This window comes from Schistocerca piceifrons, chromosome 1, assembly GCF_021461385.2.
Source record: "Schistocerca piceifrons isolate TAMUIC-IGC-003096 chromosome 1, iqSchPice1.1, whole genome shotgun sequence".
Classification (NCBI taxonomy): Eukaryota; Metazoa; Arthropoda; class Insecta; order Orthoptera; family Acrididae; genus Schistocerca; species Schistocerca piceifrons.
In genome coordinates, this window is record NC_060138.1 from 725371945 (window position 1) to 725396893 (window position 24949).

At 43.5% G+C, this 24949-nt stretch overlaps 1 protein-coding gene across 1 annotated transcript in view; it reads right to left on the minus strand.

Annotated features, from left to right (window-relative positions):
- Positions 1-24949, minus strand: part of LOC124772622 — a 109841-nt gene that overhangs the window by 38372 nt on the left and 46520 nt on the right. The window contains exons 3-4 of the mRNA XM_047249339.1: positions 21295-21472; positions 2500-2928 (exon numbers count right to left, since the gene is read on the minus strand). Of these exons, the coding sequence (XP_047105295.1) occupies positions 2500-2928; positions 21295-21472 (607 nt within the window). The remainder of the gene's footprint in view (positions 1-2499; positions 2929-21294; positions 21473-24949) is intronic.

The window sequence follows — 24949 nt, forward strand, 5'->3', positions numbered from 1 at the left end:
AAGACCTCGCGAACATCCCCTCATCGATTTATTTCACATTGACAAGGTGTGCAGGCCCCGGCTAGGACTTCAACATACAGGATGAGTCAGCTGCCCCTGCCACTGGGTTTACGCACACCGCAATGCCTTCAAACACCACGCACAAGATGTCATATTTTCTCGCCCGCTTCCAACAAACTGTTAGTCCCACAAAAGAATGAACAGGAGCGTTTTGTAGGATATTTAATGTAGTAAAATTTTGTTCTGGGACACGTTTTCTGTAGAAAAACTTCCAAAAGTGACGTTTTTCTTGTGGCTTCCAGCGAAAACGTGTCCCAGTACAAAAATTAACTACTTTAAGATTCTTATAAAACGTTCCCGTTCATTTTTTCTATGGGAGTAATAGTTTGCACATTGTGAGTGAGAGAATATGAAAATCTGGTGGGTGATGTTATATGGTGTTGTGGGATGCATAGAAGCCAGCGATATGGGCAGCTCAACCATCATGTATGTGAACAGGAACACATCACATTCGACAGTTCTCGAGAAAATCGCGTCTGAAAAATTTAGATGTGATCATATACTTTGTATGGTCGCTAGCATTCAAGTTCAAGGAGTCTGCAACCGAATGAGTAAGCGTTTAGTTTCGTAAGTGCGAGGTCACTGGATCGAATCTCTGTCAGTATTTCCCTTTTTTCTCATTCCCACGTAATTCTAACGACAGATATGTGTAATATGCCACCAAATTATATGACGAACGAGAACCGTTTATGAATGTAAACCATGTTTGATTTTCAATGGATGCACTGAAAGAACCATCCAGATGCAAAAATTAGGCCTTCATTATATTTGCTGTATGTCACAGTAATTATTGTTTTCCATGTTTCTACGATCAGTATCATCCTGATACGTGCAGTGCACCTTAGGTTACACACTAGTAATATAAATAAAATGACTGTACTGACGTGACCGAAAGTCCTTGTGTATCGTCTTTATATTTTCAGTCTCCTTACGAAAAATATTTTTCTGCTTCTTTCGTTATAAATACTATGAAAATAATAAATCTGTTTTTAGAACTATGTAGATATAAAAGAAAACGAAGTAACGGTAGAGAGATTCGATCCAGAGACCTAGGACTTAGGAAGAAAAGCGCTTACTCGCTCGGCTGCAGAGTCCTTGAATACTTTTTACCATAAAAAACTCTCACAGGAGAGCTTCTGTAAAGTCTGGAAGGTAGGAAACGAGGTACTGGCAGAAGTGAAGCTGTGAGGACGGGGCGTGAGTCGTGCTTGGGTAGCTCAGATGGTAGAGCACTTGCCCGCGATAGGCAAAGTTCCCGATTTCGAGTCTCGGTCCGGCACACAGTTTTAACCTCCCAGGAAGTTTCATATCAGCGCACACTCTGCTGCAGAGTAAAAATTTCATTCTGGGAATGAGGATATTGCCACAGATATGGGGAAGGGAGAGACAGACGGAGAAAAGGGGAAGGGAGAAACAGACAGAGAAAGGGAAGAGGAGGACATGGACAAAGAGAGGGGGAGAAGGTTACAGAAAGAAACGAGGAGGAAATGGACAGAGAGAGGGGGTTGGAGGAGACGGACTGAGAGACAAGGAGAAGAAATGGACAGCAAGGGAGGAGTGTGAGGGAGCAGTAGACGGTCAGTGAGTGGAGGGAGGAGAATATTGTCTTAGAGGAGGGAGTTCGAGATGGAGGGAACAAGAGGAGATGGTCTGAGAGGAGGAAAGTGCAGATGGAGACATGCGGAAGTAGCTGATGGGCAGACAGAGAGAGGAGGAGGAGGAGGTGGAGAGAAGGTAGGTGGGTTGGTGGAGAAGATGGTCAGAGAGTGGGGGCAGGAGGTGGACAGAGGGGGAGGAGAAGATGGACTAATACAATTGGGGAAAGTGAAACTCAAAAAACTGCGTCTAGCGAGAAATGAACGAAAAACCTCGCGCGATTCTAAGACTAGCACGCAACTATTGAAGGTTCTGCCAAAATTTTCGAAATTTTCAGTAAATAACATCGCTCGGGAATCTTCAGAAACGGTATTATTCGGGGACGAGTGTCATACTGCGTCAAAAAAATCGTGTCCGGGCACTGAGTTGCAAAATCGAAGAGGGCACAGCAGTGCATAAGAACTCCTTGTGAGACACAGACACGAAACGTCGTATATTTGCATGTCCCCGCAGTACTATGATTTAAATACAAAGATTTACATCGTCATTTTCTCATGGAGGTAGAGCATAGTGATGGATACAGAAGAAAAACTTATAATTCACGTTGGAATAAGAACAGATCAGTGTCAAATCTATGTCTACAAATCCAAGAGCTCAGTGACCGATCCTCGGTTGTTCATTGGATCTTTAGAAGTTTCAGGCACAGTAAGTTGGTGTGAGCCTGTCACAGCTTAGATTGCACATTGTGGTCATTACCTAATGTTATATTTCAGGTATCTCTTAAAATCAACTCTATTGTGTGACAGTATTTTGCAAGTAACCTCTTTTGCAGACAACACCTACCTTCATGAGGTCGCGCTCGCACTTGACGTCGAGTGAGATGATCTTGGGCATGTCAGGCATGGGTGCAGGCCAAGCGGCGTCGGGCACGGGCGCGGCCGCGTACAGCTTGTCTAGCGCGTCGAGGGGTGGCGGGGGCGGCCCGTGGTAGAAGTGCGGGGGCGGAGGTGGTGGCGGCGGTAGGTGCGGCCCGTAGTAGGGCGGCTTGCGAGCCGCCCCGGCTCCCGGCCCCGCCTCCAGCGCCAACTGGTCGCCGCCCACGCGGTCGCGCTCCTCGGCGGCGCTCAACGAGCCCCCGGCGCCGGCACCCGCCCCCGCTCCACCGCCGCGGTCCTGCGCCGACGACGCCGCCTCCGCAGCCTCTCCGCCGTCCGCCGCGGGCTGCCGTCCGCCGCCTTCAGAACCCTCCGAGTCGTCCACGCAGCGGGCACTCTGAAAACACACGTCTCATTTTTAATAACAATCTTTAGTTTTCTGCTCTTAAATAGCCGTCTGTAGCAAAAAGTTCATGTTTTTGAAAAACACAAGTTCTACTTTTTATCTACCATGATGGTCCCTCGAGGAAGCCGCTGCAAGACCGACTAGGGCCGAGATAAGAGAAAAATACACAATACGCATGCGCAACACAAACAGAGAAGTTCGAGCGACAAAAATCAGCTGGTATGGTAGGTGGGTCAATGTCAGACGTTCCGGCTGTAGAATCGGTGCAAAGTGATATTGGTACAAGCTGTTGCGGCTTGTCCTGAAGCAGAGTTGAACCTCTATACTTTGCAAGCCGGCGGTAAGTACGAAGGCTATTCGGAAATTAAGGAAACCATAGCGAAATTCAAATCTGTGTTATTTACAACAGTTGGCTATGCCTTCCAGCTACTTCTCTATACAGTCGCCGCTCTGACTTATACATCGGTCGTAGCGTTGTACCAACTTTCCAACACCCTCGTCACGGGAGGCAACCTCGTGTGCATTCCTCGTCGTCTGTGCCAAAACGTTGTCTTCGTGACTAGCGATTCAACTGGGTAGAAATGGAGTATCCTTATTGTCGCGGCCGAGAACTGTCATGAAGAAGGAGATGAGTGACAGTTACGTTACACGGGGTTGCATGAAATTAGGCGAAATCTCTCGGTAGGCACCCGTACACCCGTACTTGGCGGGAGACACTATTCTCTAGGCATCACCAAGCGCTCAATGTGCGCTGAGAACTTGAAAGAGCGACGTGACGCTGTCTATAGGCATATTAGAGACACTGCCCAACACATCTACATGCGAAGCTTCACTGGATTATCGCTGCGGTTCCCATTTAGCGACCGATCTTTCCTTACTTTCCGAATAGCCCTCGTATATCTTATCAATATTATCGATATCTAAATTACTAACTGACAAATTTGGTTCGTAGTTCATGATTCATGGTGCACAGTCTAGTTGCAGGTTGTCTATGTAACAGCTTTGGAGGACCACAAAAGTTTGATTTTCATTGTTCCATATAATTATCGAACAAATTTAAAAATTTAAAATGCTGTCACTAACTACTCATTAAGAAGTATACTTTTACGTTTAAGGGTTAAGGGAATAAGACAAATGTGACTTCATTCAGTAATTACACCAAGTTTCTGGATCTACTCCTCATCAAAATTCTGGATATACAATGACGATTGCACAATCCCCTCCGAGGTTTTGGGAGAAATACGTCGTCTTTCTTCCACTGATTTCCGTTTAAGCTTCCTGAGCATTTCTTTTGCACTTTCGAATGAGCAGTAGCGACCTGTTACGATCCTTAGCTGCCAACCCTTAACCCAAAACACGTTCAGCACGTCTGTACTACTATCACTGCATTCTTTTATCACTTATCTCAATTTTTAACTTTTGTTAGTTTTGGGACCATCGCGTTTTATTTTATTTTGTTGTGGAACATTGACTTCTTTTTGCTGATTAGTCCGTCACCTCTAAGAACACGATTGTTTGTAGATGATGAGTGAAAATTACTGAAAAACAGCTTAAGCTGTAAATTATATAGGGGAATTATAGTCTTGAAACTTCGCTATTCCTTCCACCAATCTTCCGGCCCCTCCTGCCGGAGGTTGGAGTCCTCCCTCGAGCATGGGTGTGTGTGTTGTTCTTAGCATAAGTTAGTTTAAGTAGGATGTAAATCTAGGGACCGATGACCTAATCAGTTTGGTCCCTTAGGAATTCACACACATTTGAACCTTTCCGCCAATCTTCTTCGAAAGAGTTCCACATTGATGGCCTTCAGTGATAATTGGTTCGTGAATATAATATTTAATTTTAAGATGGCTGAAATGTTTTTTTGTGGTAAATGACTACGTACAGTCCATTAATGACGAACAAGACATTGACTTTAAATACACTAGTTCACGCGCTAACAGATACAATCAGACAAACTAGGAATTTATATTTTTGGCTGAGAAACATTATTCCAGGAACTAATTAAAAATAGCTGAAATCCCTCAGTTTCGATCAAGGTTTTCGAAGGTTTTCTTCAGCCTGAAACAAATGTCGGAACTGGTAATGCCTTCCTATACATTCCCAACTATGTAACCCCTTCGTATCAATCTTAAGAGGGCCTGGTATGTGGCTGAAAAAAATATGACCTTATTAATGGGTGGATATCTCAAATAGCCGACGCTGTCTTTGTACAGGGAATCAAAAAAGTAAAAATATAGTTTTCGCGCGGTACGAAGAAAATCAATTGCAAAATACGCTGACCATAATTCGTCTTGATTCTCTTCTAGGTGGTCCACATTTTTGTACATTAAATATATATCGAGAAAAAAATTAGAATATGGTGTAATTCTACGTTTGGTCGTTTCCCTCATTTAGAGAATAACTTGATTCGGTAATCATTATTAAACTCTGCACGCTTTCTTCGTCTCTCAGCACCCCGATGTTGTGAGTAAATTTACATAACTCTATCGTCCTCACAAATGCATACGTAAGCTTTTACGAAGTTAATAAGCACGGGTTCTTATTGAAAAAAAACGAATGCAAAGAAAATTTATCTCTTTTATGCAAGCAGTGAGTATGAAGCACACACAATCAAGGAACTCTAACGACGGAGAATTGTTTTAAAGGCATAACTCGTCGTCGCCTCCTGTTTCGACCCTCCGAACGTTTATCACAGAGATATGTTACGTGTCCTGACGGCAAGTAATGCAAGCAAACTCGACAGAGTTCCAATTGGAAGCTTCCAGTTAATTTCTCCGACATGGCCTCTCACCTGCTGGCCAGATCGCGTGCTGTGCCGATGACAGTTACAATAGGTAGGCTGATATAGGGGCCGGGGACTCTCCGACGAGCCGCAGCAGTAAGCTATTCCAAGAACTCTATTGCATAGTTTACTGGACTCTTGAATGGCGCTGTTAGGACACTAGATGCTATTCAGGAGGAGTAGGGATAAAATTTAAGTGCAATCATCACGGTTTAGGTTCCCTGTGGTGTAAGTAAATCATTTCACGGGAACGTCTTGATGGTCTCTTAAATGCGTCACGTCCGCTTCCTTCCCCGCTGTTATCTAGGAGGGCAGGTGGCCCATCTTGAACGACCTCAACATAGACAACAAGTTTTACGTCTGATCGTATTTTTCTTATTTACATCACCAACGATCCAAAAGCACGGATTCACCAATTTGATTTTTAATACCGTCTATCGTCGTCGTTGTGGAAATTAAACTTCTGGTACTGAGATAATTTCTAGTCCACGGTAGATTCTTGTTTATATGCCGGTATTGTCAATTTTTAAAACATCTCGAGAATTCTTAGCTGCAGTAGGTGAATTAACGTGACTAATGCGTTCAATTATAGAGTTATCTAATGCTCAGAGTCCATTAATGTGAGTTATTTCTAATGTGTAACTGTAGAAAATTTCACAGCGCTCCAACAGCACCCGGGTATGGTTCACATAGTCTTGCAATATAATAACACTTGGTCTCGAGATAAGATTTATGTATAATAAATCCTGATAGACACGGAATTAAACATTTGGCACTTAGCAACTCAGCTGATCCAATAGCGTCGTAGCTTAAAATGAAACTTCCAAATAAAGACGCCAGCACGCAGTTAAGGATGTAAGAGCGCAACAAAGCTTTAGTATAGTTGCTCACATGTTGCATGGGCAAATTCTCGGAACATGGATGCAGTAAACACACTTTCTGTTCTCTTGCAACAACAGTCATAGCTAGAACAGTAATCAATTAACAACGGAATTTCTTAAACTAGAACGGAGATACCAGAAACCTTAATCGACAGTAACGGTAGCCGGCCGGAGTGGCCGCGCGGTCCTAGGCGCTGCAGTCTGGAACAGCGCGACCTCTACGGTCACAGGTTCGAATCCTACCTCGGGCATGGATGTGTGTGATGTCCTTAGGTTAGTTAGGTTTAAGTAGTTCTAAGTTCTAGGGGACTGATGACCTCAGATGTTAAGTCCCATAGTGGTCAGAGTAATTTGAACCATTTCTTTGCTCAGAACCATTTGAACCATTTTTTGACAGCAACGGTATTCGAACTGAAAGAGTTACTTGCATTCTAAATTATTTACTGCAAATATGTGTGGCCGCTATCTGAAAACCAGTTAAATCTTCCATCCTAATAATGTTTCTTCAGTATATACCACAAGCGTAATCAACCATCTGCCCAAACTGCTCGTTTCTATACTACACTGATGTGCAAAACTTGAGGACGAAAGTAATTTACACATGACGTGCCAGTGCCAAGTAACAAAGCTCGACGAAACTAGAATCACACGTAGAAAGGGTTCCTTCAGTGCAGTGCAGTGCAGAAAGTAGATGAAAGAAATACGAAATGAGGCGAATAAAAATGATACTATAACTCAAAGACAATTATTACACTGAAGTCACCACAGTCTTTCATTACTCACGAAACATTACAAAATCAAGCTCGACAGTGCTCGATGTGCCCTCATATGGCGACAGGTGGGAACACGTAATGCGGTAGCACGATGCCGAGCATGCACTGCTGTCCGTGACGATCACAGACCCTGTTAAGAAACATGTCCTGCCGTTTGTAGTGACCGGAGGACCATCGTAAATCTCTGTAACTTCAACATAATTATTGTCTCCGAGTAAGAGTGTCATTTGTTTTAGTTTCATTACGTATTTCTTTTAGTTAGTCTCTGAACTATACCGTACCACTTGTTTCTATGTATGGTCCAAGTTCCATCGAGCTATGTTACGTGGCAGCGACGCATCATGCGGAAGTTACTTTCGACCTATAGTTTTGCTCAAAAAATGGCTCAAATGGCTCTGAGCGCTATGGGACTTAACTTCTGAGGTCATCAGTCCCCTAGAACTTAGAACTACTTAAACCAAACTAACCTAAGGACGTCACACACATCCATGATATCCATGCCCGTGGCAGGATTCGAACCTGCGACCGGAGCGGTCGCGCGATTCCAGACTGTAGCGCCTAGAACCGCTCGGCCACACAGACCGGCTCTAGTTTTGCACATCAGTATAGTATTACCAGTTATTAAAACATAACGAGGTTTGTTAACTGCAGCAGGTGAAGTGAAGTCTTCAGTTACAGAGTTGCCTAGTACTGTCAGTCCATTAACGTGAATTCTTTTTTAATGCGCATCTGTGGAAATTTTCACAGTGCTCCGACAGCGTCCTGGCATTGTTCACATACAACTGGAAAATAATAACACACCTCGCGGTATGAACAATGAAACTTCACACGAAATTTCTGTGTACAATAAATCCTATTTGAATACAAAAGGAATTGAATATTTGAAAAGTAATAACTCAGTTAGTCGTATGGTGTTGTAACTTGAAATAAAAATTGCAAGTAAAGATACCAGCACGAAATTTAGGCTGTGCGAATGCAGAAAACTATACTATAGTGGCACACACGTGCCTGAGCACATGTACCCTAATTACATTCGCCACAGTTCTTTTATTTTGTTTCTCTTTAATGAAGGTTGCAATTAGATTTTTTTATATCTAATACGAATATAATTAAACTACTGAAAACCAGAGAACGCGATCATCTTTCGTCTCCATTCTGTTGCATCAGTATAGTATTACCAGTTATTAAAACATAACGAGGTTTGTTAACTGCAGCAGGTGAAGTGAAGTCTTCAGTTACAGAGTTGCCTAGTACTGTCAGTCCATTAACGTGAATTCTTTTTTAATGCGCATCTGTGGAAATTTTCACAGTGCTCCGACAGCGTCCTGGCATTGTTCACATACAACTGGAAAATAATAACACACCTCGCGGTATGAACAATGAAACTTCACACGAAATTTCTGTGTACAATAAATCCTATTTGAATACAAAAGGAATTGAATATTTGAAAAGTAATAACTCAGTTAGTCGTATGGTGTTGTAACTTGAAATAAAAATTGCAAGTAAAGATACCAGCACGAAATTTAGGCTGTGCGAATGCAGAAAACTATACTATAGTGGCACACACGTGCCTGAGCACATGTACCCTAATTACATTCGCCACAGTTCTTTTATTTTGTTTCTCTTTAATGAAGGTTGCAATTAGATTTTTTTATATCTAATACGAATATAATTAAACTACTGAAAACCAGAGAACGCGATCATCTTTCGTCTCCATTCTGTTGCATCCGGGTGATTATTAATAGATGTCACTAACGAAAATCGTGAGGTTTACTAAGGCGATGCTGCTAAATATTCGAAACATAAAACTAAGGAAGAATTCTTATGACTGGCTACAGCCGTATTGACGGACATGAGAATTGTAAATAAAAGATAATCACAGTGCGAACGACATTTGGAACACATTCAAGCAATATAATTATAATTATTTATGTGGTTGAGAGCGATCTTCAAAAAGAAACGAAGGAAGACTATTGCGTCAATTGAAAAGGAGCGTCTTTCAGCAGGAAAAAATGTTAAGCGGAAGTTGATGTTCTGTGATACTGATTAGAATGTAAGAGATTGCAGAAAGAAATATATTGTCTGATGCTATGATCGCTGCTAATAAATCTGTGTACTTACATCGCACAAAACAGGAGTTAAGCGCAGGAAGATGTTGAGGCGTTATTCTTCTCTGCAACGCAGGCCTGTTGGTAGAGTTGCACATCCAGCAGTTCGCTGTGTAATTGAAGACGGTTAGTCGAGAACTTCGACCAACGGCTAACATTTTTGACATGATTATTGTGATGCGGTTCGGTTTATCAGAGCCTCGGTACTGTTACAGGTGTTAGGACTAACTCAGATTTTCAAATACGTACACACACAGAACAGAGGTAACATAGCTCACAGAAGGAAGGTCCGTTGTGACTATCAGAACATAAAACAGCGATAGAGAATTGGAATTCCAAGAAAACGTTCTGAATTTATATACTGAAGAACGTCAAATAATGGAACTAGTCTAATATAGGACTAGGTAAATAACACAAAAACAAATAAGACCTTTTCTTTGGCACAGCTTCACCGACTGATTTTATGCGAGCCGACAAACTTTCATGTCAATCTCTTTCTCTCACAGCAGCACCTACATCCAACATTCTCAGTTATTTGTTCTGTATATTACAATCTCTGTCTTCCCTTAGAAGTTTTGTCCTTCACGGTTACTGTTAGTATCACGTAAGTTGTTCCACGATGTCTTAACACCTGTCCTATCATCCCACCTACTCTTCTAATTAAATTTTTCGATACATTCCTTTCTTAGCTGATTCTATAGAAAACATGTTTCTTTTATGTCCAATTAAATTTATGCATACTCGTCTCGCACCTCATTTGGAACACTTTGACTTCGTTCTTTTTCGGTGCTCTGTTATTGACTTCCGTACAACATCGTCATCAGTTTCTCGGTAATCTCATGTCCACTACGCCTCAATGATTTTGAGTAGCATTGGTTTGCCCTCACTCCGTATTTTCTGCACAATAGTCTGTTCATCCCAATTAATGGGTTCTGTAAATCTTCCCACTTACACAGAGGACAGAAAAGTCATTTCAAAATGAATTTTAATCCCTCTTATAAATCATTCATCGTTTCGCCGATAAATAGGCTGAACAACAGAGGAGAAAGATTGCATCACTGCCACATGCCCTCTCACTCAGCGGATGTACCAGTTACGTGAGCAGTACATGGACACACTGTAAGCTTCTGTAGCGAATTATCAACTATTGAACATATCTAGTGCCAACTGCAAACATAGCACCGCCAGATCGTTTGGCTTTAGCAAACATAAGCCTTCTCTCTCTTACAGCGACTCGGATCCGGTCCCCCCGCTGACCCACTGGACCACTGGGCCGTGGAGAAATGTCCGTGTAGCCTCCTAGCGGAGACATAAACCAATATTTGGCAAGGACCCGGCGTGGCTCCTCGCAGCGGTACGCTCCGACTCCTTCCCACGACGCGTGTGACCCACGCGTGGGCAACCGCCCCGTAAACAGGACACCGGCGCGGCTGGCGGCTGGCAGGTGGCATAGGCAGCGCCGCTGGCAACGTTAGGCGTTCCCTCTCAACGACGGGACCTCACGTCAGCTCGGCACACACCCGACGGCGGCGGCTGCCTCTATGGCTCAGCACAACTCGGTCGTCTTTCCGCGTATGTCTACAATTCATGACATTCGCCTTGAATGAACTCACTTACGTCAAAATACGACGTAAACTGGTAAGAATGATTATAACAAGATTCCATATCAATGACCATGAGTTTCAATAATATACGAGGGTTGGCCAGAAAGTAAGTTCGGATCGGTCGCGAAATGGAAACCACTGGGAAAATTCGTTAAAGTTTTGCACAGATGTGTTGGGCAGTGTCTCTAGTGTGCCCGTCGATCGCTCTACATCTACATTTATACTCCGCAAGCCACCCAACGGTGTGTGGCGGAGGGCACTCTACGTGCCACTGTCATTTCCTGTTCCAGTCGCGTATGGTTCGCGGGAAGAACGACTGTCTGAAAACCTCCGTGCGCGCTCTAATCTCTCTAATTTTACATTCGTGATCTCCTCGGGAGGTATAAGTAGGGGGAAGCAATATATTCGATACCTCATCCAGAAACGCACCCTCTCGAAACCTGGCGAGCAATCTACACCGCGATGCAGAGCGCCTCTCTTGCAGAATTTGCCACTTGAGTTTATTAAACATCTCCGTAACGCTATCACGGTTACCAAATAACCCTGTGACGAAACGCGCCGCTCTTCTTTGGATATTCTCAATCTCCTCCGTCAAACCGATCTGGTACGGATCCCACACTGATGAGCAATACTCAAGTATAGGTCGAACGAGTGTTTTGTAAGCCACCTCCTTCGTTGATGGACTACATATTCTAAGCTCTCTCCCAATGAATCTCAACCTGGTACCCGCCTTACCAACAATTAATTTTATATGATCATTCCACTTCAAATCGTTCCGCACGCATACTCCCAGATATTTTACAGAAGTAACTGCTACCAGTGTTTGTTCCGCTATCATATAATCATACAATAAAGGATCCTTCTTTCTATGTATTCGCAATACATTACATTTGTCTATGTTAAGGGACAGTTGCCACTCCCTGCACTAAGTGCCTATCCGCTGCAGATCTTCCTGCATTTCGCTACAATTTTCTAATGCTGCAACTTCTCTGTATACTACAGCATCATCCGCGAAAAGCCGCATGGAACTTCCGACACTATCTACTAGGTCATTTATATATATTGTGAAAAGCAATGGTCCCATAACACTCCCCTGTGGCACGCCAGAGGTTACTTTAACGTCTGTAGACGTCTCTCCATTGATAACAACATGCTGTGTTCTGTTTGCTAAAAACTCTTCAATCCAGCCACACAGCTGGTCTGATATTCCGTAGGCTCTTACTTTGTTTATCAGGCGACAGTGCGGAACTGTATCGAACGCCTTCCGGAAGTCAAGAAAAATAGCATCTACCTGGGAGCCTGTATCTAATATTTTCTGGGTCTCATGAACAAATAGAGCGAGTTGGGTCTCACACGAACGCTGTTTCCGGAATCCATGTTGATTCCTACATAGTAGATTCTGGGTTTCCAAAAACGACATGATACTCGAGCAAAAAACATGTTCTAAAATTCTACAACAGATCGACGTCAGAGATATAGGTCTATAGTTTTGCGCATCTGCTCGACGACTCTTCTTGAAGACTGGGACTACCTGTGTTCTTTTCCAATCATTTGGAACCTTCCGTCCTCTAGAGACTTGCGGTACACGGCTGTTAGAAGGGGGGCGAGTTCTTTCGCGTACTCTGTGTAGAATCGAATTGGTATCCCGTCAGGTCCAGTGGACTTACCTCTATTGAGTGATTCCAGTTGCTTTTCTATTCCTTGGACACTTATTTCGATGTCAGCCATTTTTTCGTTTGTGCGAGGATTTAGAGAAGGAACTGCAGTGCAGTCTTCCTCTGTGAAACAGCTTTGGAAAAAGGTGTTTAGTATTTCAGCTTTACGCGTGTCATCCTCTGTTTCAATGCCATCATCATCCCGGAGTGTCTGGATATGCTGTTTCGAGCCACTTACTGATTTAACGTAAGACCAGAACTTCCTAGGATTTTCTGTCAAGTCGGTACATAGAATTTTACTTTCGAATTCACTGAACGCTTCACGCATAGCCCTCCTTACGCTAACTTTGACATCGTTTAGCTTCTGTTTGTCTGAGAGGTTTTGGCTGCGTTTAAACTTGGAGTGAAGCTCTCTTTGCTTCGCAGTAGTTTCCTAACTTTGTTGTTGTACCACTGTGGGTTTTTCCCGTCCCTCACAGTTTTACTCGGCACGTACCTGTCTAAAACGCATTTTACGATTGCCTTGAACTTTTTCCATAAACGCTCAACATTGTCAGTGTCGGAACAGAAATTTTCGTTTTGATCTGTTAGGTAGTCTGAAATCTGCCTTCTATTACTCTTGCTAAACAGATAAACCTTCCTCCCTTTTTTTATATTCCTATTAACTTCCATATTCAGGGATGCTGCAACGGCCTTATGATCACTGATTCCCTGTTCTGCACTTAAAGAGTCGAAAAGTTCGGGTCTGTTTGTTATCAGTAGGTCCAAGATGTTATCTCCACGAGTCGGTTCTCTGTTTAATTGCTCGAAGTAATTTTCAGATGTGCACTCAGTATAATGTCACTCGATGCTCTATCCCTACCACCCGTCCTAAACATCTGAGTGTCCCAGTCTATATCTGGTAAATTGAAATCTCCACCTAAGACTATAACATGCTGAGAAAATTTATGTGAAATGTATTCCAAATTTTCTCTCAGTTGTTCTGCCACTAATGCTGCTGAGTCGGGAGATCGGTAAAAGGAGCCAATTATTAACCTAGCTCGGTTGTTGAGTGTAGCCTCCACCCATAATAATTCACAGGAACTATCCACTTCTACTTCACTACAGGATAAACTACTACTAACAGCGACAAACACTCCACCACCGGTTGCATGCAATCTATCCTTTCTAAACACCGTCTGTACCTTTGTAAAAATTTCGGCAGAATTTATCTCTGGCTTAAGCCAGCTTTCTGTACCTATAACGATTTCAGCTTCGGTGCTTTCTATCAGCGCTTGAAGTTCTGGTACTTTACCAACGCAGCTTCAACAGTTGACAATTACAATACCGTTTGCTGCTTGGTCCCCGCATGTCCTGACTTTGCCCCGCACCCGTTGAGGCTGTTGCCCTTTCTGTACTTGCCCAAGGCCATCTAACCTAAAAAAAACGCCCAGCCCACGCCACAAAACCCCTGCTCTTTTCAGTTTTGAGTGAACAGTTAGCACGTAAAGGTGCGAACGGAATAATATGAGGGCCCGGTTAGAGATTTCGCCTGCGTCATGCAGTCCACATAACACAACTGTCGAGCAGTTCCTTCTTCATGCCAGTTCTGGGCCGCACGCTGCAGGGACAATGAAGACGCTCTTGCAGCGCTTGCGATGAGAAGTGTTCAATCATCCACAATACAATCCGTAATTGGCTCCCCCTGAGTCTCATCTCTGCTCACAAGAACCGCTAGCTGTGAAGATATAATTTTTCCATAGACAACGAACTGCATACCAGTGCAGATAACTGGCCGAAAGCACAGGCGGCTGCTTTCTATGACGAGGATATTGGAAAGGTGATACAAGACTACGACAAAACTCGAAGTTGGAGCGGCGACTATGTAGAGAAGTAGGTGAAAGGTGTACCTAACTGTTGCAAATAAAAGTTTCTAGTTTTCACTATGGTTTCCATTTCACGACCTATCGGAACTTACTTTCTGGACAACCCTCGTATAAATCAAATCAAATGAAAAATAAAATACTTTTTTATCTCTACGAATTCATCAGTGTTATGAATGTACGTAATTTTTTTTCATATAACGATAAGACATTACGCATTTCTGCATCAAACTTTAATTTATTTTCATTCAAACATAATTAAAAATAAAACGCATGTCATTTTTATATAAAAAATGGTTCAGTCCTTGTTAGTTAACATTTATACTTCTTAATACACACGGGAAATCAATAAAAGTAAAATAGGCGTTACTAAAGTTGCTATGCACTAAGCTAACGACGATTATGCCAATATTTTACAAATGTTTTGTGCTTAACAGCGCTCTGAAATATGTAGGCGCTGACTTCCAAATACTGTGACTATGAAGAAAATCTAAGACGGACAGTCCTTGTTTGACGCAAACAGGAATGAAAATAAAGTCTCGATTCCTGGAATCAAATCTAGACCCCAATGTTCTTGTCTACACACCAAACTGAGTACCAAAACACTGAGAAGCACGGTTTGAGAAAAATTTTTAATCATCAGTCTTCTGACTGCTTTCATGCTGCACGCCACGAATTCCTTTCTTGTATCAACCTCTTTGTCTCAGAATAGCACTTGCACCCTACGCCCTTAATTATTTCTTGAATGTATTCCAGTCTTTATCTTCCTCTACAGTTTTTATCCTCTAAAGTTACTCCAGTATCATGAAAGTTATTCCCTGGTGCCTTAACCCATGTCGTGTCATCTCATCGCTTTTCACATGTTCATTTCTTCACTGATTCTCTGGTGAACCACCTCCTTTCTTATCAGTCCACGTAATTTTCAACATGACCCTATAGCACCACGTCTCAAATGCTTCGATTCTCTTCTCTTCCGGTTTTCCCACGCTCCATGATTCACGTCCATACAGTGCTGCGCTCCAAACGCACGTTATCAGAAATTCGTGCCTCAGATTGAGGAAGTAGCTTAATACCAGCAGATTTGACATGGCTAACCGTGAACTATTTGCCTGCCAAAACTCAAACTCATTCGAACATACGTCGGAAGGCCCACTGGCATCGACCGATCGCCGTGTCATCCTCAGCCGTTGGGATAGGAAATGGCATACGGCCAGCACACCGCTCTCCCGACCGTTGCCAGATTTCGTGACCGGAGCCGCTACTTCTCAGTCAGATAGCTCCTCAATCGGCCTCACAGGGGATGAGTGCGGTTCGCTTACCGTTAGCACTCCGCACACCCGGACGGTCACCCATCAGGGTACTAGCCAAGCCGGAGAGCGCTTAACTTTGGTCACCTGACGAGAACCGGTGTTACCACTGTGGCGAGGCCGTAGGCACTATTTACTTTTGCTAGTTTTTTTTTATGTCCTCATTCCTCCGTTCGTGATGTGTTATTTTATGGCCGATGTAGTAGAAGTCCTTAACTTCACCTATTTCGTGTCCCCAATTTCGGTGCCCAGTTTACCGCTAATTTCATTTCTGTTAGTCCTCATTATCTTCGTCTTTCTTCTGTTTGCTCTCGGTCCATATTCTGTACTAATTGGTTCCACTCATCATATTCTGTAATTCTTCTTCGCTGTCACTCAGGATAGTCATTTCTTTTTAGAAATTTGTGGTAAGGTACTATGGGACCAGACTGCTGAGGTCATCGGTCCCTAGGCGTACATACTAACTTGAACTAACTTATGCTGAGGACAACAAACACACCCATGCCCGAGGGAGGACTCGAGCCTCCGAAGAGGGGAGCCGCGCGAAGACAAGGAGTCCAAGACCGCGCGCCCACCCTGCATGGCCAGGATTGTCATACCTCAGCTAATCTTGTCATTGAAATCCTTTCTCTCGGAATTTTAATTCCACTCTTCAGTCTTACTTTATTTCCTTCAATGCCTTTTCGATGCATAGATTGAAAAGTAGGAGTGAACGATAGCACCCTTATCTTTCATCTTTCCCTTGGTTTCCCAGTCTTACAGTTCCTCTTGGTTTTTGTAGGTATAACATATTATTATCCGTCTTTCCGTAAACTTTTCTCCTATATTTCTCAGAATTTGTCATTTTCAGCATTTTACATTTTTACCTCCTTTTTTCCCGTCGACAAATCTTACTGAAGGTGTCTTGATTTTTCGATAAATGTTGCTTCCGTTGTCGATTGCAACGTCACAGTTGTGTTCCCAGTGCCTTTATCCTCCTGAAAGTCAAGAGGGGAGTCTTGTAGTGTCGTCCAGCCATAGCCGTCCTAATACGACCACATGCACCACGGGCAGACTCGTCAAATATGGGCCCCCTACAACCGCCCCCTCCCTCCCCCCTTCCCAGCCGCTTCTCTAAAGCTACATTCTGAATTTTTTACTTTAGAGTTTTAGTAAATTTTGTAATTTTTAAGTAGGTTTAATCAAAATTAAGTACAGCAAAACAAACTGTCCTCTAAGTTTTGACACGAGAAATCATGGATTAAACATTTAGCACGGTGATTACTGAAGATAAGACTTTCGATGCTGTACCATATCTCAGGGTTTCATTCGCGCTAGAGTAACAACAGGTTATCCAGTACATAAGTAAAGCTTACTGCCAATGATCTTGCGACTTCAGATGGTTGAGCCACGCAGCCAAAGACCAATGAAAGAGGATACGTCTGCTTACAAGAGGCTTCAACTTAGACTAGCGCAGCATCTAACAACTGCCGTAAACCTTTTAATCAGCCACAGAAGGATTATTATTGACTTTTTTTCTTTATACAGCAGTTTGTACCAAACGAATTTGGGTACAGCAAAGGTACTGGCATTAGAGGAAATTGCACAACCCCTCCATGTGTATTGCTTACTTTGTCCACTCTCGCAGAAATATGCAAAATTCGTCAACCTGTGGTCTGACTTTGAGATCCTACAGTTCTGCAGCAAAGTAGCAGCAAGAACTCATTTGTTCAGTGTTCCGTTCTCAGGTGCTGTTTTAGCCAAGCGCACTGTTGTCACTTAATCCATGTCAGCGATAGACTTCAGTTGTAGTCATTTCTGTATGATGCTTCTTGGACGAAATGCCACTGTAGAAATGATACTGTGACGAAAGCGGGCGTCTGTAGTAGCGGGCCGAGGGAAGGGTTCTGCTCGTGGCCAGCAGATAGCAACGTGACGGGTAGGAGAACTCTCGTATCTCTCCGGTTAGTTCTGAAACCGTCTTTCTTTGCTGGTTTTCTTTTCCGGTCCGTTATTGCACACCCTCTGTGTCTGCGCTCTCGGTGGGTGGAGAAGGAGGGGGAGGGAGGGGGGCGCCTCGCCACTCCCTGCTTCCGACTTTTAACAGAATATAAAACAATTATCTCTCTCAGTTATTTGTCATTTTTTCTCACAGCGTGTTTCGCGACTTACACCCTCAGCTTCAGATGTATGAGTGAGTTAAGTTACATTTGGTTGGCTGTATGTAGCCAGTTTTCTAGTTCTAATTTTATTTTGCTACAAATAAAGTATAATCAGCACTTGTTAACGCAATATGGCACAACTCTTACAAATTTTAAACAATAATAAAGCTACTTACAATATCTTCCAGCAAGAAGAACCATGAGGTTCGTCATAAATATACATTTTCATAAGTAGGTAGACTTCAGCGGCCGGAGGCATGATGATTCAAATTCTCCTTGGTGCTGATCCACGTCGTTATATAAAATACTTTAAAAATAAACTGTAAAACCGATATTTGGACCGTATTACGACGGCCTTCCTGAGGGTAAGGCTCTTGCCCTGAGGAAGACATTTATATTACAGTCGAAATGTTGGTTTAAGAGTTTATAATTAAATCATTTTATACGATGAAGAGGTAGAACATCCAGAAGAATTTTTATCATCGTACATTTTCATCATTAGATGCCACACAAACATGGAACGACGATATAAACAGTCCAGAGATTGTACAGATGCAGAAATTTCTGCTAGAAGACATTGTAAGCCACATAAAATTTTGTAATTTTAGCGAAATATCACGTTAAGTAGTGCTGATTTCACCTTATACGCAGCGAAATATAATTCAAAACAGACAACTGGCTACATCCAGCAAGCAAAACTGTGATGTAATTCACTGATCCAATTTGTAATATTAGTAATTTTCGCATCACAAACATTAATATACGCTCAATAGTAAACGCCTGATGGCCTAAAGTTATCGAACAATTGTAAAGTAAAAGAAATGAACCATCGCATAGCAGCGACAGGATCTATTATTCTTTATCTTTGCCGTTCTTGCGCGGTGCTTGTAAATCTCTATGTACGTGTATCGATTAATGATATAAACAAGAATTCTGTTGTTTCAAGACAAATGAGGCATTGGGCGCCTAACCTTTTACTGTTTGTATTCCATGAAAGGCGGACGCGGAGTTGCTGCGTTCCGCGTCGGTATTTTATATTCTATGTGAAAATATTGAGTGAATATGCTAATTGTTATTTTTCCAATCAGAAAACATGTAGGTTCTTGTAATTGATTACGAACAGACAGCATCAAGAGGACATTTTGACTGTTATGTATAAAGTATTTAACCGCAATGGCCATCTATTGCAATTTAATATGAAAAGGCACGTAGGATTTAAAAAAAGTGTGTTAAAGATAAGTGTGCTTACTTTAGTAAATTAACCTTGATGATTTCCATCTCCTCATTTACTTGAATGATAATTATTTTGTGTTAGTTCATCACCGGAAATTATGATCACGGTTATGGGCTGAACGCAGCATGAGGCAGAAGGAACATTATCGTTTTCCTATTATTTCTGAATCAACTCTTTTTTTGTTGCATTTCTTTTAAAGTACATAAATCTTCTGGTCCGTTAGTGTTGTTCCGGGTATGACTACATCGTGACTATAAAAATGCCCAGAAATGATAATGTTTCTTCCGAACGATCTCAATAAATCAATCTGCTACTCTAATTCAGGTATTTAATTCTCAACGTATGTTATTATAATAGTATAACCAATCCCTGATTCTGTTGCCAAGTGGCCCACCGAAATATTCACTTTTTAGATATTTTACAAAGAAATATAAAATAACAATTCTTTTTCTTTTCGCCTTCCAAGAGCAACGCTACAAATTGACGAAGATGGTGTTGTTGTACTGGCCTTCAGTCCCGAGACTGGTTTAATGCAGCTCTCCATGCTACTCTATCCTGTGCAAGCTTCTTCATCTCCCAGTACCTACTGCAACCTACATCCTTCTGAATCTGCTTAGTGTATTCATCTCCTGGTCTCCCTCTACGATTTTTACCCTCCACGCTGCCCTCCAATACTAAATTGGTGTTCCCATGATGCCTCAGAACATGTCCTACCAACCGATCCCTTCTTCTAGACAAGTTGTGCCACAAACTTCTCTTCTCCCCAATCCTATTCAATACTTCCTCATTAGTTATGTGATCTACCCATCTAATCTTCAGCATTCTTCTGTAGCACCACATTTCGAAAGCTTCTATTCTCATCTTGTCCAAACTATTTATCGTCCACGTTTCACTTCCATACATTGCTACACTCCATAAAAAAATTTCAGAAACGACTTCCTGACACTTAAATCTATACTCGATGTTAACAAATTCCTCTTCTTCAGAAACGATTTCCTTGCCATTGCCAGTCTACATTTTATATTCTCTCTACTTCGACCATCATCAGTTATTTTGCTCCCAAATAGCAACACTCCTTTACTACTTTAAGTGTCTCATTTCCTAATCTAATTCCCTCAGCATCACCAGACTTAATTCGACTACATTCCATTATCCTCGTTTTGCTTTTGTTGATGTTCATCTAATATCCTCCTTTCAAGACACTGTCCATTCCGTTCAACTGCTCTTCCAAATCCTTTGCTGTCTCCGACAGAATTACAATGTCCTCGGCGAACCTCAATGTTTTTATTTCTTCTCCATGGATTTTAATACCTACTCCGAATTTTTCTTTTGTTTCCTTTACTGCTTGCTCAATATACAGATTGAATAACATCGGGGATAGGCTACAACCCTGCCTCATTCCCTTCCCGACCACTGCTTCCCTTTCATACCCCTCGACTCTTATAACTACCTTCTGGTTTCTGTACAAATTGAAATAGCCTATCGCTCCCTGTATTGTACCCCTGCCACTTTTAGAATTTGAAAGAGAGTATTCCAGTCAACATTGTCAAAAGCTTTCTCTAAGTCTACAAATTCTAGGAACGTAGGTTTGCCTTTCCTTAATCTTTCTTCTAAGGTGAGTCGTAAGGTCAGTATTGCCTCACGTGTTCCAATATTTCTACGGAATCTAAACTGATCTTCCCCGAGGTCCGCTTCTACCACTTTTTCCATTCGTCTGAAAAGAAGACGGTGTAAGCCCTCGAAACGCGTTGTGGAAGAAAATAAAAACTGCCTAACGCAGATAATTGCTTTAAATTATATTTTATGTAATAAACAAACCCAGTTTACAAACCACAGTCCAACACTAGTTAGGTAAGGTTGTAAAAGGCTACTGAGAAAAACATGAGTGTGGAAACACTACTGAATTTTAACCTGTCACGACGTTTAGTGAAGACCTGCTGATGCAGGAGGTTTTGTTAACCGGTTTGCTGGAGTCGCAGCCGCAGCTGCAGCTGTGCGGCGGTGAATTACGAGTGATTTCGTAACCCCGGCGACGGAGGTAATGTCGGCCGCCCCAGACAGGGGGCCGCCACGGCGCGGTGCGAGGCGGGCCACGCGGCTGCGCTTTGGGCAGGCGGGTCTGGAGCTGGAGCTGGAGCCGGAGCCGGAGGTGTCGCCGGCGGACGCGGCTGCGGGCTCAGCTCCGCTCCTGCGTCATTAACATTCCCGGCCGACGTAACGGGTCCCTGACCGCGAGCCACACTGACCCAGCAAGGACGCGCGGCGCGGACCGACTCCCCTCGCCGAGGCGGCCGGGCTTCTCGCTTCCTGCTGCGACCGGCTGCCGCCGCCGATAGCGGGAAACGCCGCGCCGGTTTACGCTGACAGGACAAAAGTCCGCCGTGCCGTGTCACCGCCGCTGTTCCATACAAGGCAGCGCCACACACCGCCGGCAGTTACGCTGCGCGACCACTAGCGCTTGACAGAAGCAGTTGCAAACCCGTACCAGCTACTCCGGCGTCAGGATTTAAGGCGGGAGTAAATAGACGTGTAACCGATACGGTTCGTTAGCTATTATTGAACTGAGCTTTTATCAATGCAGACGCCGCTTCGACCACTACACTGCTCGACAAGGAAAGCTAAGCCCCCGGAAAGGAAGAGGTTACGAAATGAAATTTCACGGATTGAGAAGACATGTGATGTTATTGCAGTGAAACAACAAGTACGACGTTGCACCCCCTCTAGCCTTGGTGCACGCACTGATTTGTTTGGTATGTTGTTGTTGTTGTTGTGGTCTTCAGTTCTGAGACTGATTTGATTCAGCTCTCCATGCTACTCTATCCTGTGCAAGCTTTTTCATGTCCCAGTACCTACTGCAACCTACATCCTTCTGAATCTGTGTATTCATCTCTTGGTCTCCCTCTACGATTTTTACTCTCCACTCTGCTCTCCAATATTAAGTTGGTGATCCCTTGATGCCTCGGAACATGTCCTGCTAACCGATCCCTTCTTATGGTCAAGTTGTGCCACAAACTTCTGTTCTCCCCAATCCTATTCAATACCTCCTCATTAGTTATATGATCTACCCAGCTAATCTTCAGGATTTTTCTGTAGCACCACATTTCGAAAGCTTCTATTCTCTTCTTGTCCAAACTAGTTATCGTCCATGTTTCACTTCCATACATGGCTACACTCCACACAAATACTTTCAGAAACGACTTCCTTACACTTAAATCTATGCTCGATGTTAACAAATTTCTCTTCTTCAGAAACGATTTCCTTGCCATTACCAGTCTACATTTTATATCCTCTCTACTTCGACCATAAACAGTTATTTTGTTCCCCAAATAGCAAAACTCCTTTACTACTTTAAGCGTCTCATTTCCTAATCCAATTCCTGCAGCATCACCCGATTTAATTCGACTACATTCCATTATCCTCGTTTTGCTTTTGTTCATGTTCATCTCATATCCTCCTTTCAAGACACTGTCCATTCCGTTCAGCTGCTCTTCCTAGTCCTTTGCTGTCTCTGACAGAATTACAATGCCATCGGCGAATCTCAAAGTTTTTACTTCTTCTCCGTGGATTTTAATACCTACTCCGAACTTTTATTTTGTTTCCTTTACTGCTTGCTCAATATACAGATCGAATAACATCGGGGAGAGGCTATAACCCTGTCTCACTCTCTTCCCAACCAGTGCTTCCCTTTCATGCTCCTCGACTCTTATAGCTGCCATCTGGTTTCTGTACAAATTGTAAATAGCCTTTCGCTCCCTGTCTTTTACCCTGCCACCTTCAGAATTTGAACATTGTCAAAAGAATTTGAACATTGTCAAAAGATTTCTCTAAGTCTACAAATGCTAGAAATAAGGGTGTCATAAAGCAGCTACACTGATCAGCCAGAATACGATGACCAACTACCTTGTAGTCAGTATGTCCACATTTGGTATGGATAACAGTGTCTTGCCATGGAAGCTATGAACCTTGGCAGGTCACTGAGGGAAGTTGGCATCACATCTGCACACACAAGTCACCTGATTCCCGTAAATTCCGGGGAAGGGGGTGATTCATTGGAATTTGGCACTGTGTTTCTCGAACCACTCCATCACTTCTGGCCTTGTGACATGGCGCATTATCTTGTTGAAAATGCCACTGCCGTCTGGAACATAGTTGTCGTGAAGGGATGTACGTAGTCGGCAACCAACTTACGATGCTCCTTGGCCATCGTGGTGGCTTGCACAAGATCCACTGGACCCATGGATGCCCACATGAAATTTTCCCAGTGCATAACAGAGCCACCGCCAGCTTGTCTGCACCCCGCAGTACAGGTGTCAATGAGCTGCTCCCCTGGAAGACAAACGATTCGCGCAATCCCATCTTCATGATGAAGAAGGTATCGGGCTTCGTCAGACCATGGAACGCTCTGTCACTGCGCCAAAGTAAATTGCCGAAGGTCACGTGCCCATTTCAGTCGTAGACAGTGTTAAACAGAGGCAACCAGTGATACAAACGATATGTATAATTTTTTTGTGTTGTACATATTGTAAATAATTGTGTAATTTTTTGTCATTTATTGAGTATTTGGAGTGTTCAAGTTTCCCTCAACCACATCATACAGGCTACAGACGCAACACATCTTAATTTCGTCCTGGCTCGGCGACTGACTGGATGTCAGAAATGCAGCCGCTTGTGTTGTGGGACGATAATTTCCTAGTCCGGCTGCTGGTAGTCTCCGAGTAATGATGCGGTATGACACAGAATGTCGCAGGGACTCCATGGTATTGTATGTTAACTGGGGACCTAGAAACGACGTAGAGGCTCCATCCCTGCCGCAGCCGCAGTGGTCCACAACCCTACGACGACTACCGCAGTCCACTTCACCCCTCCACCGCCACACACCGAACCCAGGGTTATTGTGCGGTTCGGCCCCCGGTGGACACTCCAGGGAACGTCTCACCCCAGACGAGTGTAACCCCTATGTTTGCGTGGTAGAGTAATGGTGGTGTACGCGTACGTGGAGAACTTGTTTGCTCAGCAATCGCCGACATAGTATAAATGAGGCGGAATAAGGGCAACCAGCCCGCATTCGCCGAGGCAGATGGAAAACCGCCTAAAAACCATCCACAGACTGGCCCGTTCACCGGACCTCGACACAAATCCGTGCCGGGGACCAGGCGCGCCTTCCCGTCCGGAAAGCCGTGCGTTAGACATCACGGCCAAACGGGCCGGCCAGGGACTCCATTACTTGCTGTCCGATGGCAGACGGGTATATGAACGGGTGACGATGTGCTTGGTGAAGAATGCGACCATCCTCCGTTGCGGTGGTCAGACAAGAACGACTGGGACCTTGGCGACGTGTATGCCTGCCCCCACGTTCCCATACAGTCCAGTGACTGGCCGCGATCGCATGTGAATGCCCCACAAACCTGGATACTGCACGGTTGAGCCATCGGGACAAATGGAGACCCTTTCAAACTCTGTCAGGTGCTGATACCGCTCACACTAATAGGCGGTATCTCCGTGTCCTCACAGTGACCACTCAACATCTGCTGCTGTTCAAGGAAGAACACTAAACACGGACAACAATAACGCACTCTGGTGGTCGTTCTACCTGCCACAGAGAATTGCAACTCTAATCATTTACATACCCACCGATGCTACGTACGTGTACAGTGTTGCAGTGACA